This window comes from Leucopleurus acutus, assembly GCF_964270905.1.
Source record: "Leucopleurus acutus genome assembly, chromosome: 10".
Taxonomy (NCBI): domain Eukaryota; kingdom Metazoa; phylum Chordata; class Mammalia; order Artiodactyla; family Delphinidae; genus Leucopleurus; species Leucopleurus acutus.
In genome coordinates this window covers 71,451,766-71,465,301 of record NC_139153.1, presented here as the reverse complement: position 1 = coordinate 71,465,301, position 13,536 = coordinate 71,451,766, and the positions used below count along the sequence as shown (strand labels likewise).

General features: G+C 53.9%; 1 protein-coding gene across 1 annotated transcript; it reads left to right on the top strand.

Annotated features, from left to right (window-relative positions):
• Window positions 1-662: 662 nt before the first annotated feature.
• Window positions 663-13,016, top strand: UNC5CL (unc-5 family C-terminal like). The gene is made up of 9 exons (XM_082849189.1): window positions 663-739; window positions 4,791-5,236; window positions 5,757-6,057; window positions 6,795-7,057; window positions 7,766-7,867; window positions 8,129-8,196; window positions 9,064-9,164; window positions 9,316-9,429; window positions 11,249-13,016. The coding sequence occupies exons 2-9, from the start codon at window positions 4,852-4,854 to the stop codon at window positions 11,469-11,471; spliced, it is 1,557 nt and encodes a 518-aa protein (XP_082705315.1). The 5' UTR covers window positions 663-739; window positions 4,791-4,851; the 3' UTR covers window positions 11,472-13,016.
• The last annotated feature ends 520 nt before the right edge of the window (window positions 13,017-13,536 follow it).

Genomic DNA, 13,536 nt, shown 5'->3' with positions numbered 1-13,536 from the left:
TGGCAAACGGCCTGAAGTTCAACTCTCCCCCAAGTGGCAGCATCCCTGTGGGCAGTGGAAAGGGCACCGGGTAGGGAGCAGATATGGCTGTGCCCCAATGCCGCCAGCAGCTGTGGGCCATTAACTCGGTACCTCCACCGTCATATCTGTGCAGGAAGGGTGTAGAACTAGGTATTGTCTAAGCCCCCTGGACGGGCCGCAATGGCAACACCTGGGGGCTTCTAAGATGTAGAACCTTAGGCCCCGCCCCAGACCAACGGGATCAGAACCTGCATTCTAACAAGGTCGCTCAGGCGGTTCGTGCACGTTATAGTTTGAGGAGCCCTGGTTAGGGTTCCTCTTACCTTGTTCCGTTTTAATAGTCTCTGGTGGGGGACAGCCACTGACCAGCAGAGGGCACTCTAGAGAGGTCTCACCTGTACCCAGGTTGTCTCCCTCTGTCCCCTCCCTTCCAGACCTAGACTACTAGTCCTAGACCTAGTCCACTGACTCCTGCGATCCTCCCTCACCTTGGCTGGACTTTGCCAATAGACAGGGACAGACTCCCCACCCCTCCTTAGGGCAGCTGAGAGGCAGGACTTTGCCGGGAAACGGAAGTGCCAGGTCACTCCTGCCTGGACTCCCCGCCCACCTCCACTTGCCTGCTGGCTTGGCGACGGGGTCTGGTTGACCTCTCTGTTTCTCAGAGAAGGAACTACTGTTCCTGGACAAGCCGGCAGCCTCTGGGAGCACCTACACGGTAATGTGAACACCCTCTGGGGCAGCTGGGGGTGGGGTGAGTGTTGCGATGGGGCCACCTGGGGCTCAGGGGAGGAGCCAGGCCCAGCTGAGCTGGGCCTGGCGGAGTGTGGAGACCCTGTGCTGGAGGAGGAGAGGCGGAAGGGGCTTGGGAGAGGGCCACTGCCCAGCGGGTGTGAGGACCAAGGGGAGGCACTATGGAAATATAAACTATGCTCATGAATGCTGCCCATGACTTAGGTTTGGACGCATGCATCCTGGTACCTTTTATGTGCTTCAGTAACTGGAGATCTTTCAAGGAGTAGACACAATAAGAACCAGTGACGTGGGAGAAGGGTTGAGAGTTTCCTTAAAGGATATGAGCAGAGCTTTGCAGCAGGAGCCTGGATCCTTGTGCTGGAGGAGGCAACTCCCTAGGGACAAGTGATGGCAGCATCCTAAAAGACCCTCATCTTGGGGAAGTGCTACCCAGCATGATCAAGGGTCTGGGGCAAGACAAACCAGAGGCCTGGGTAATAAAGGGTCAGCCATGGGGTTGGGAGGCTTCCGTCAGCATTTACCTAGTTGCTGTGCTAATAGATTTGGGATCCTTCCCCTTCCTGGGGCAAAGGGGAGAATGGAGTGAGGGCCAACGCAGCCTGGAGAGCTGTCAACCTGGGAGAAAGGGGGCTGAGCTGGGGGAGGAGTTAACCTGCTTCTGGTTAGGTAATGAATGGGCCCCTGTGAGAGGCCCTCCAGATTGGAAGGTTGGGCAAGGGAACTCTTCTGGGCCACCCAATGGGGTGGAGGAGATTTGGACTCTGGTCTTTGGAAGCCCTGGAAAGATTGTTGCTGTAGAAATAGGGCAAGCCCCTCCTTTCTTTCCCAATAGGTAGCCCATCCCCTGCGGCTGGTGCCTTGGTGGGCAGGGGGTGGGGGGAAGCATCACTCGTTGTAGCACCAAGGATGTGCCTTTAGTTCCTTATGTTTATTTTTCCTCGTATTTATTTTTGTTTCTTTCTCTTCCAACTTCATTTCCTCTAGAAGTGGAAACGAAGAGACCCTGGGGAAAAAGAAGGGGCAGGGAGAGAAAGGGAGTGTTTCTGGAAGCTCTTGTCATCTTCACTCATCCTCCCCTTCTGCTTTCAGTTGTAGCTTAATAATCTACCCTCTGTCCTCCCTGGGGGAGAAAACTTGGTTTCCTTATCTGGGAAATGGACATAAAAATAAAAGCTAGCTCATAAAGCTGCTGTGAGGATCAAATGAGCTAGCCACGCAGAGCGCTTTAACACACTGGCTCAGCAAATCTCCGTGAACGTTAGCTATTATTACTACAGTTATAATTCCAATTGTCTTTACTATGGAAGGACCGAAAGGATTGGATGGGACGTAAAGGGAAGTCTGTGGCTCCGACCCCCATCCCCACCAGATTCAGGCGTCACCGGCTCACTTACTTCACTTGTGTCCCCAGCCAGGGGCACAGTCTGCAGGGTTGCATGCTAAGGCCAAGCGAGCAATGCCACGCCTTCCCTTCTCTTCTACATTTTCAATGAGGACATGGGGGAAACAGATCCCGCCTCAGTGCTCCATCCTGACGATACAGAGGAGCTGTGACCCCTGTTGGGGATTGGCGGGGGAGATGGGAAGGGGGCTTAGGTTTCATGGGTCCTGAGAAGGAAGGAAGAAGTTGGGCAAGGAAGGACCAAGGGGTGTGGGGCAAAGCCTCAGCTCCTGGTGGGTGGCATAAGTGAAGGGATGATTCACTAGTGCAGATCCTAGTGAATCAACCATGGGGACCCTGGGGACTTTGAAGGAGGATATGGTGTCTCACAGAAATCAGCCTCGGAGTAAATGAACCCCATGCCCTCAGAAGCTCCGTGAGAGCCGAATAAGACATCATTGTTGGCAGGACTGAACTTCCCACAGTTCCTGGTCCACAGCTGGTGCTCAGAAATTATTCATTTGAGTGGGAAAGCCACACGTGACAGCATATGGTCAAGAGTTACTTAGGGGCTTCCCTGGTGGTGCAATGGTTGAGAGTCTGCCTGCCGATGCAGGGGACACGGGTTCGTGCCCCAGTCCGGGAAGATCCCACATGCCGCGTAGCGGCTGGGCCCGTGAGCCATGGCCACTGAGCCTGTGTGTCCAGAGCCTGTGCTCCGCAACGGGAGAGGCCACAACAGTGAGAGGCCCTCGTACCGCAAAAAAAAAAAAAAAAAAAAAAGAGTTACTTAGTATGGTGGGAGGCAGCAGTGAGAGATTTCAGAGGGCGAGACTGTCACGGGCTGGTGAATGGGGGCCGGGACGGTGGGTGGCAGTTACTCCCGAGCAGGAGGGGTCCAGGCAGGTAGATGAGGCAGGTGAGGAGAGCATGAAACAGAGAACAGCAGGACCAAAGGCCAGAGGCTAGAATTAATGAGCTGTGAGGAGCCTGGTCTTGCCCGAGGGTGGGGATATTGGAAATTAAGGGAGGAAGAGGGAAAGTAGGAGGGGGAGGCAGTGGATCCCAGAGGGCCTGGGGAAGAGCTGACATCTTCACGGGAAAGTTGCTGGAAGGCCCCAGTCTGATGCTGGGAACTGGGTGAGCCTCACTGGAGGCCCCCACCTTTGGTTTTCTTTCTCTTTTTGCTTCCACTTTTAACTTTTGTTACTCTTGTATTTTACATATCCCTGTGAACTACGCTCCAACTTTTCTGGCAAAAGGAGGGGCATAAATAAACAAACATATTTGGACAGGGTTTTATCATCTACAGAATGATTTCCACATGACCTCATGCCATCTTCACCATCACTCTGAGAGGCTGGGGTTTTTTTTTTTTTTCACTTTTATTCGTTTTTAAAAAGAATTACAAAGTTAATATACAGACACGCTTGGTGGGGGGATTCAAAGAGTACAGAAAAAAGAGTTTAAGAAAATAGAATGTCCTCTTTCACACCTTCCAGTCCCCTAATTTTTCATCTTTCAGTAATGACCAATGGGAATAGTTTGGGGTGTGTCCTCCTGGACCTGCACGTCCAAGGCGGGAATCACTAGTACACGTGGCTACTGAGTCCTTGAAGTAAAGAGAATCCCAATTGCGATGTGCTGTGAGTGTAAAATACACATGGATTTCGAAGACTTAGTAAGAAAACAGAATGTGAAATATCCCAGTAATTTTATATTGATTACCTGTTGACATGATAATATTTTGAATATATTGGGTAACATAAAATATATTACCAAAATGAATTTCTCCTGTTTCTTTTTACTTTTTTTTTTTTTTTTTTTTGCGGTACGCGGGCCTCTCACTGTTGCGGCCTCTCCCGCGGAGCACAGGCTCCGGACGCTCAGGCTCAGCGGCCATGGCTCACGGGCCCAGCCGCTCCGCGGAATGTGGGATCTTCCCAGACCGGGGCACGAACCCATGTCCCCTGCATCGGCAGGCGGACTCTCAACCACTGCGCCACCAGGGAAGCTCCTCTTTTTACTTTTTTAATGTGGCCCCTAGAAAGTTTAAAAAGAAAGCCACATCTGTGGCTCACGTTATATTTTTATTACAGAGCACTGCTCCAGACCTTTCTCTATCATTTACATCTATACACCCATAAATACGTAGCTACAGTTGTATATAGTCTTGTTGTTTACATTAATGAGATCAGAGGATTTCTAGCTCTTTGTGACTTGCTTTTCTACTTTAAGATTTTCCTATGTCAGCCCATGTAGATCAAGGGAGTTGTTTTGACAGATGAGGAAACTGAAGCACATTAAACAATAGGACAAGCTCACTCAGGCAGTGACCAAGGTGACTCACATTCTCTAACTCCAAACCCAAGCTCTTTCTGTCTCATGAGAGAGAAATTTGATGTACTAGGTCATGGGGAGCCTGGCAGTTTCTTAAGGAAGGGAGAGAGGGAGAGAAATTACTAAAGAAATTAATTTCTTTAATTTCTGTTAAAGAAATTGATCTGACCGAGGTGCATGGGTGCACTGGGATGAAGACAATTCGATCCCTCATTGCAGCCGCTTAGAAGTCAAGTCTTAGCCTCCACGACCTTGAAAAGGCTTACCTGACACTGACCTCCTTTTCCCCCAGGCCCTTGGCCTCGGCTGGCACAGGGGTGCAGGGGAACTGGCAGCATCAAGTGACCAGGCGGATGTGCTCCTATGAGGGTTCCTTCCAACTCGCCCAGTTCCTACTGCTGGTGGGGGTTCCAGTGGCAAGTGCTGTCCTTCTGGCCCAGTGCCTTCAATGGCGCTGTCCCCGCCGGCTGCTGGGCGCTTGCTGGAAGCTGGAAAGCCAAGAGGAGCCAGCGTCCCATCCCACTCCCCTACCTGAAAGTGAGTCCTCCGGGGAGGCGCCCCCAGCCTCGCTGCAGGAGATGGCCGCCTTCTACCAGGAACTGCACACGCCCACCCAAGGCCAGACTGTCATCCGACAGCTGATGCACAAGCTGTTGGTGTTTTCGGCTCGAGAGGTGGACCACCGCGGTGGCTGCCTGATACTCCAGGATACGGGCATTTCCCTGCTCATCCCGCCAGGTAACGGCACCCGGCTTCCTTCTTAGCATACAGTTGTTCACATTGCACATTGGACAAGGGCACCAACTCCAAGGGAGCACCATTCAGAGACATCTTCATAATTTTGAAAATTGCTTCTATGTTTAGTATGACGTTTTTGACTCCAAAGATGGATACATTACATATTTTTTATGACAGTTTTGTGGCAGGTGGAGGTAAACGGCCTTGTTTTAGTGAACAGTGTGTTATGACGATTCTCCCATAAAGGGAAGTAAAATGTCTGGAGGAAGAGCACCTTTTGCAAATTCACACAAGGCCCTGAGTGAGCTGGCAGCAGCCCTTGGAGGAGGGGGCGACTTGCTCAGGGCCACGTCCCAAGTCAGTCACAGTCACCTTGTTCTCCCGCACTGCCTCTCCACGTGCCCTGCTGCACGCCCGCTCCTGGGCTCCCGCCCCACCTCCCCTCCCACTCTGGCCTGGCCTCCTCTGCTGCAGGGCTGTGCCTGCCTGCTGGGCCCATCTCAGCTCTCCCCCTCCCCAGGTGCTGTGTCTGTGGGCCGCCAGGAGCGGGTGGCACTGATCCTGGTGTGGGATCTGTCAGACGCCCCGTCGCTGTCCCGAGCCCAGGGGCTGGTGAGCCCCGTGGTGGCGTGTGGCCCCCATGGGGCCTCCTTCCTGAAGCCCTGCACCCTCACCTTCAAGCACTGTGCCCAGCAGCCCAGTCAGGCCCGTACCTACAGCAGCAACACGACCCTGCTGGATGCCAAGGCCTGGAAGCCGCTGGGGCGGCCGGGAGACCACATCTCCCGGGATGAATGCCGCATCCACCTCTCCCACTTCAGGTAGGCACCAGCCCGTCAGCCTGTACTTCCTGCCCCCTTTCTCTGCCTGCCTGACCCTCACCTCTCTGCAGGGGAGTGCCCCTTTATCTGTCCAAGAAGGCCTGCAAACCCCGTGTCCCCCTGTCCTTCCCCAGTCCCTCTGTCCTGGTGCCTATGGCAGCTTATCTTGCTCCAACCCCATCCAGGACCGTGTGTCCCACCGTGGTCCCTCTGCCTGTCTAGAAGGGTCTGGCCCAACCCTGGTCCTGTGTCTAGATGGGGCCTGTCCCATCTCCACCTCTGTCTCTAAAGTTGTCTGTCTCTTCCCTGTGGCCCAGTTCAGGACTGTCCCCAAGCTGTCTAGGGCACTTTGCCCCTCCAGTTCTCTGAGACTCTAGCCCATGGCACATCTGTCCTTAGCTATGTCTCTCTAGGGTCTTAGGTCCCTCTGCCTCCCAGTCTCCTTGCCACCCACTGACCAGAGCAGGGCGATGCAGGGTGGCCCTGAGCCCGGCGTCCTTCTTTCCCACGCTGGCTCTTCTCCGGACCCAGTGACAGTCACTGTGCCATGACTCACGTTCCTTCCCCCTAGCTCACCCCTCCATCCCAGTTCTTCCCTACATGCCCTGGGATGTTCTCCTCGCCTGGGAGCCCACACAGAGGCCCCTGGTGCGGTGGGAGCCCGGGGGAAGGTGGGCTGGTCTCCCAGCCTCCCTTGCCCCACTGTGCGCGGTCCCTGCCACCGTCTCTCCCCGCAGCCTCTACACCTGTGTGCTGGAGGCAGCTGTGCACCGGGAAGCCCGGAAGTGGCTGCAGCTGGCCGTGTTCTGCTCGCCGCTGGCCGCCGGGCAGTCTCACCTGCAGCTGCGCGTCTACTTCCTCAACAACACGCCCTGTGCCCTGCGGTGGGCTGTGACCAATGAGCAGCCGCACGGCGGGCGCCTGCGTGGGCCCTGCCAGCTCTTCGACTTCACCGGGGCCCGAGGGGACCAGTGCCTGAAACTCAAATACATCTCCGAGGGTGAGGGGGACAGGGCCTGGCATGGCGCGTCGGGGAGCCCGTTGGAGGGAAGGGTCTGCGCCTCCCCCGTGGTGGAAACCTGGGGCGTTGAGTTTCTTTTTGAGATTCCTGGGCAGGCAGCAGCTTCCAGGGGGCCCTCTGGCTCTTGCTGCTGCCTCTTGGAGACCCCGGCTTTCCCACTTCCTCCCTCTGCTGCCCACGGAGCCCCGGTCCTTCCGTGGGAGGCCAGCCGAGTCAGGTGGGTGGTGAGAGGAGAGGCGTTGCACCAGCAGGGGCAGGGAGAGAGCGAGGGGCTTCTCTTGTCCCACCTGGATGGAGCCGGTGTCGGAGGGGGAGGCCCAGTCTTCTCTTCCCTCGTTCCTTTGTGGGTCGGCTGCGGGAATTGACAGTGGGGCTAAGGGTGTTTGTGGGGTGTCGGACAGGGGCGCATGCGTGGCTGCATCTGGGCTAGTGGATGGGAGGGAGAGGGGTGAAGGGGAGGGTGGAGAGGTGGGGGGAGGAGTCTGTGTGCCGGTAGAAGTAGGACCGCTCCCAGGGTCCCCACCCAGGCTCTGGGGCCTCCCATCCACTTGAGTCACCCTCCTGCCTTTGCTCCCTCCCCATCCCTCCCCTCAGCGCCCTGCACAGTGCCTGCCACAGGGTGACCTCCTTAAGCCCTTGTGGAAGTCTCCCCTCTTGAGGCCCTCTGTCTCTCTGCCCCCTCCCCAGGTTGGGAGAACGTGGACGACAGCAGTTGCCAGCTGGTTCCCCATCTGCACATCTGGCACGGAAAGTGCCCCTTCCGCTCCTTCTGCTTCCGGAGAAAAGCAGGTAGCCCAGGAGCCCCGTGTCTACCTCCTGCCCTCTCCTCTCCCCTCCTGGTCACCCTGGAGCCCTACAGCTCCTCATTTGGCCATGCCTGCAGACCCTCTCTTAAAGGTTAGGGGCTGCAGCAGATCTCTACAGAGAGAAAGATGGGGGGCTACGCAGCTGCTTCAGATTTCCAAAGCCTTACATTGGAGTCCCTTTTGCTCTCCTGCTGTCTTCTCCTGGGCCTTTTCCTCTCTCACCTTCTACGTCTCCTCTTTGTAGCCAATGAGAACAAGGACTGCTCAGCACTGACCAATGAGATCATTGTCACCATGCACACCTTCCAGGATGTGAGTTGGAGCTGAGGGGCAGAGGAAGGGCAGGCCCTGGGGGAGTCCTGGGCAAAGTGGGCGAGGGTCTGGGGCCTAGGAAGTATGGCTCTAATCACATAACCAAGCAGGTGAGGAGGGCATTCTTCCAGGGGCAGGGACTGCCTGGCCTCCAAGTTACCCTCCATCTTTGACTCTCCTGTCTATCCCTGGATGAATCTAGCAGGAGGGTAGAAGAACCAAACCCTACATGAACCCTTTCTTCCAACCTGGAGGAAATTGGGCATCAAAGAGAAGTGGTTTCTTTCTGGACAGATTGTCTACATCTGAGAGATGGTGCTGTGTATCTTCAGGTGGAGAGTGACCCAGGAAGGGGGTCTTGAGTAGGTGGGATGGGAGTTAGAGCTCCCACTCTCCCGAGGGAAGACATGAAGAAATCAGGATTGGAGAGTCTTTGGGGAACCATGTGGCATCTTACTGGAGAGTAGGCAGATACCCCTCGGGGTATCACTTGGGGAGGAGGAACCAAGGAGAGGAGGAATGGAGGAAGGGGGCACGTATGCCCAAGTTTAGTGTCTCTATTATTAGATGACCTCCCCTGCCCTTGACCCCACCCAGGACTTCTCCTGGTGTCTTAGGATGTACCTTGTTTGGTCTTCATGTCCCAGGTCCCAAAGAGCTCTGAGCAAACTTAAGGCTGAAGGCTGTGAGGTTGGGGAAGCAGAGGGTAGAGGGTGTTGATTGGGGTGGGACTGTGTCTCCTGGTTAAGTGTCTCCGGTGACAGGCTGAAGGAGAAACACGAGGCATGGAGATGGGTGCCCCAGCTTCTTGTTCAGAGGGGTGTCTCATGATCCCTAAGTGTGTTCCCTGCCCCTCTGTTGGCTCAGGGCTTGGAGACCAAGTACATGGAAATCCTCAGATTCCAGGCATCGGAGGAAGAATCCTGGACAGCGCCACCCGCTGTGACCCAGCCACCCCCATGCAACAGGTGAGGTGGTGGTTGCTTGAGCTGCTGCCCGGGGCATGTTTGGGATTCCTGCCCCTGGGCTTGCAGGGCGAGCATGGCATTGAGGTGTCTGTGGAACCAGGCTGGGTCTCTTGATCCTCGCCTCCAAGGCCACGCTTTCCCCCTGCCTCAGGCTGCCCCCAGAGCTCTTCGAGCGGCTGCAGATGTTGTTGGAGCCAAACAGCATCACTGGCAATGACTGGCGACGACTGGCCTCCCACCTGGGGCTCTGTGGTATGAAAATCCGGTAAGAGGGATGAGGTGTGCACGGGTGGGTGGGGGAGGGTGGACCGGGATGGGTGTTCTCAGGACCGCTTGGAGACTGGACCATTCACAAAAGAGTGACTTAAAAGTCAGGGAGTGGCTACTCCCCACCCTATTTCTCAGAACAGGGTTGATTTCATTGACAATGATCTCATTGGTTTGGGCCGAGCAGTCCTCGTTCTCATGGCTACAAAGAGGAGAGGAAACGGCAGGTGAGAGAGGAAGAGGCCAGGGGAGAGGAGCAGGGGAAGTGAAAGGGACTCCACAGGAAGGCTTTGGACATCTTTCTATTTTATCACTGTTCTTGGTACCTAGAATGATGCCTGGCTCATGGCTGGTGTTCAATACATAAATATTGGTTCAATAAATATTCAAAAATGGATCGGTTGACATGTAAGTCATTGGTACATACTGAGTGCTTGACATGCTGTGCCCTGAGGGGCAGAACGGCGGACTATAGGATAATGTGTATAAAACATGTAGCTGAGTGCCTGGCACTAGTGGGGACAGCGCAGCCATGGTCCCAAGAGAGATCAGTAAACCAATTCTGAGCTAAGCCTTAGCGCCCGGAGGATGACGGGTGGTCAGGGAAGACTTCGCCCAGGAGATGGGACTAGAGTTGGATCTGGAAAACAGGGTAGACTTTAAAATCACCTTCTAAGTCCTGGAAAAACTATGCTAATCATTGGTACACAGGATGAATGAGACATGGTCCCAGAACCAAGGAGGTCACCCTCTAGTAAGGGATACAGAAAGCTTAAAAAAAATCAAGGCAAGTGCTCCTTTGACCTTACTGTATGTATCCCATATTGCATAGCAAGTTGAAAACAGAGACACGAAATGGCTGAAGCAAGAATAATGAAGACTTACGTCAATTACAGTTGACCCCTGAACAATGTGGGAGTTAGAGGTGTGACCCTCCATGCAGTCGAAAATCGTAGTATAACTTATAGTCGGCCCTCCGTATCCACGGTTGTGCCTCCACAGATTTAACCAACCAGGGACCATGTAGCAGTGTAGTATTTACTGTTGAAAAACGCTACATATAAGTGGACCCACATAGTTCAAAGTGGTGTTGTTCAAGGGTCAACTATATATCTCAATTAAATAAAAAATAATAATAAAGACTTGTGGGAGCTATGACCGGAAATCTGAACTGAGGGATGCAGAATGGTCTCCTCCACCTGGGAGGTGGGAAGGAGGGCTTCAGAAACAGGTGTTGGGGAAGTAGGGGATCCACCTTCCTGTTTTGGGGGAGGAGCAGAGGAGGTGGTGGGTCTGGTGTGTTTAAGGTGAGAAGGAAGCTGCGCGATGGGAGCAGAGAGAAGAGGTCAGAAAAAACAGGGCAAGGCCAGGTGGTGGGTAAGCAAGAAAGTCAGGGGAGGGGGCTTGGTTAGTAGGTGAAAGAGACTCTGGAAGGTTTTTGAGCAGGGGAGGGTCCTGCCTGGGAGCAACTGTTTCCTTAGTGGTGGGCAGGATGGGGCCTGGGATGGGGGGAAGGGGAGAGTGTGTTTGGGCTGGGGGTGGGGGGTTGAGAAGGCAAATACAGAACATCAGAGCTGGAAGCGAGCTTAGAGGTCCTCTCACCCAAGCCCTCGTGTAAGAAGAGCAAACTGAGGCCTAGAGGGGAGTAGGCTTTGAGCCAGGGCTATCTCCGATTTCAAGTCCTGGGCCCTCCCAGCATCCCAGAGTGTCCTGGAAGGCAGTTAAGAGCAGGATGAGGACCAGAGCTGGGGGAGGGGGTGGATCTCCCTGCAGAGCCCCTCCTCCCCCTCACCTCCTCCCCGCACGCTCCCGGCCAGGTTCCTGTCCTGCCAGCGCAGCCCCGCGGCAGCCATCCTGGAGCTGTTTGAGGAGCAGAACGGCAGCCTACAGGAGCTGCACTACCTCATGACCACCATGGAGCGGCTGGACTGCGCCTCCGTCATCCAGAACTACCTGAAGGGGACGCAGAGCGGCAGCCCACCCCGGGTCTGCTGGGTCGCCCAGGAGAACCAGGGCCTGGAGCTGGATGAGAAGCTCTGAGAGCCCCGCTATGGGGCAGGGTGGAGCTCTGTCTACCGGGATGTACCCCTACACCTAGGAAGAAAACAGCTGCAGTTCCTGGCTGTGCCCACCGACCTCATCAGGACCCTTGGACGGTGCCTGGGGCCACCGCGAGTCCAGACGCCTCCTCGCGTCAGGACCACCCTTTCGGCCCGCGTCGTCCTGCGTGCAGATCCCTTCCTGGCCGGCAGGGGGCGCAGGAGCCCAGGAGATGGCCCCAACGTGGCCAGCCTCCGGGAAGCTATTTAATAGACCAATGGACTGTTAGGCTGCCCTGTTGGCACTCCTTGGGGACTGGTTAGTCCACGAGTATTCACTGAGCACTTAGTGATACCTGGCACTGGACTGGGTATCATGGGGACTCCTGGAATATATGAGGTCGGGTTTGGAGCCTTGTGGAAACCACAGTTCTCTTGTGGGAACCAAGATGCCCTCGTAGGAGCTGAGGACAAACGCTAAACCAGCAGCACGTGCCCTGTGGTTAGGGGATGTGGATGTGGTATGAATTACACCTGCATTAGGAGTTGGGAAGGGAGGGAGCTGAGTACGGGCTGGAGCAGTGAGAAACCATCATGGAGGATGTAGGAGAAATGATTTACAGAGAGTGAGATCTTAAGGTGGGGGAAGGCGGGGATGTGACTGGACTTACAGTAGGAGCCCGGTGAGCATGGGGTGCTGAGTCATCAAGGAGCCCAGCGTGCTGGGTGTGAGGTGAGAGCAGGACAGGGGTTCAAGGCCAGATCTAAAGATGGACAGTCATAGCTGGCTGTCCACCTGTCTCCTTTGACTTCCTTTGTCTCTTTATCCTCCCATCCTTGCCTTGTCTTCCTCTCTCTGTGCCATTATCTCTGTCATAAAACATCAAAGCTGAAAAGAAACTTCAAGATTATTATTGTTGTCCAACCTTTTAATCTCTTTATCTTGAACTGTGTGAGTTTTAAGTCTCTCTGACTTCATTTTGCTGTCGCTGGCCCCTGCAGTGGCTCCATCCCTGAATCTGTCTCTCTTTTAGATGAGATGCCTTAGCATCTTTTTGTCTTAGCATCTTTTTGTCTCTACCTACTTGCTGTACCTGCCCTTGTGTGTTTCTTTCTTTCTCTGAAATCCTCAGTCATTTCCCTCAGGTAAGTGTCTCTAAACCACGGTTAAGTATCAAAGGCTATTGAAAGACACCCGTCTCCCCTAGGAATGGATGGGCGGGGATTTTACCCCATGAGTCAAGATCCACTTGAGGGTCAGGAAATAGAGGATAGGGATTAAAGAACATCCCATTCAGTCAACTCTTCATTCAGTACCTACTGCCTGTTAGACACTGTATAGAAAATAAATCAGTAGGCTGGGTCCTGAAAAGAGAACAAAGGATTTGACTCAATTTAAGCAATCCTTTTGTTTGCAAACAGGTGTTGTTAATTTTTTCAAGGGCAGACAAATGATCTCTCTGGCAACACTAACAATGTCTTCTGTATTTAATTAAAAATATTAAAGCTTTTTCTATGATGAACAACATTGTATAATAAAATATGAAAACTGCCTTTCTTTGTTACTAGCTGTATTTTGCTCAGACGGATACATTTGAACGTGGGTATGAATGGTTTTATGTGGTAAAATTGTACCGATGGGGGCCGGCTGGAGAGAAGCATTTTGTAGATTGTGCTTCCAGAGTGGTAAATCAGGGAGGTTCTCTTCCCTTTCTGTTAGAAGCAAGCCTTCGGGGTGGGGCCCTCTCACCCTCCCCTCTTCCCCTAACCCCATCCATTCTCTGTTAGTCCTCCCACCGCATCGGGGGCTGCCAGTCCCTCCAGGCTGGTACCTTGGCCTTCTCCCTCTTCATTTAGCTCAAGATTGAACTACTAAGAGCATCGTTCTCCCCTGGAGTCTGGTACAGTTTTCCCCTTTTCTCCTATTGTCTCTTCCTTGCTTTCCATGCCAGCGAGAGTCATCTTTATTTTGTGTTACTCCCTACCCTGGAACAAATCACTTTAAGAGTTTCAAGTCTTTTGGAATTGTAAATAAAAGCCATGAAGGAGGGACTTCCCTGGTGGCG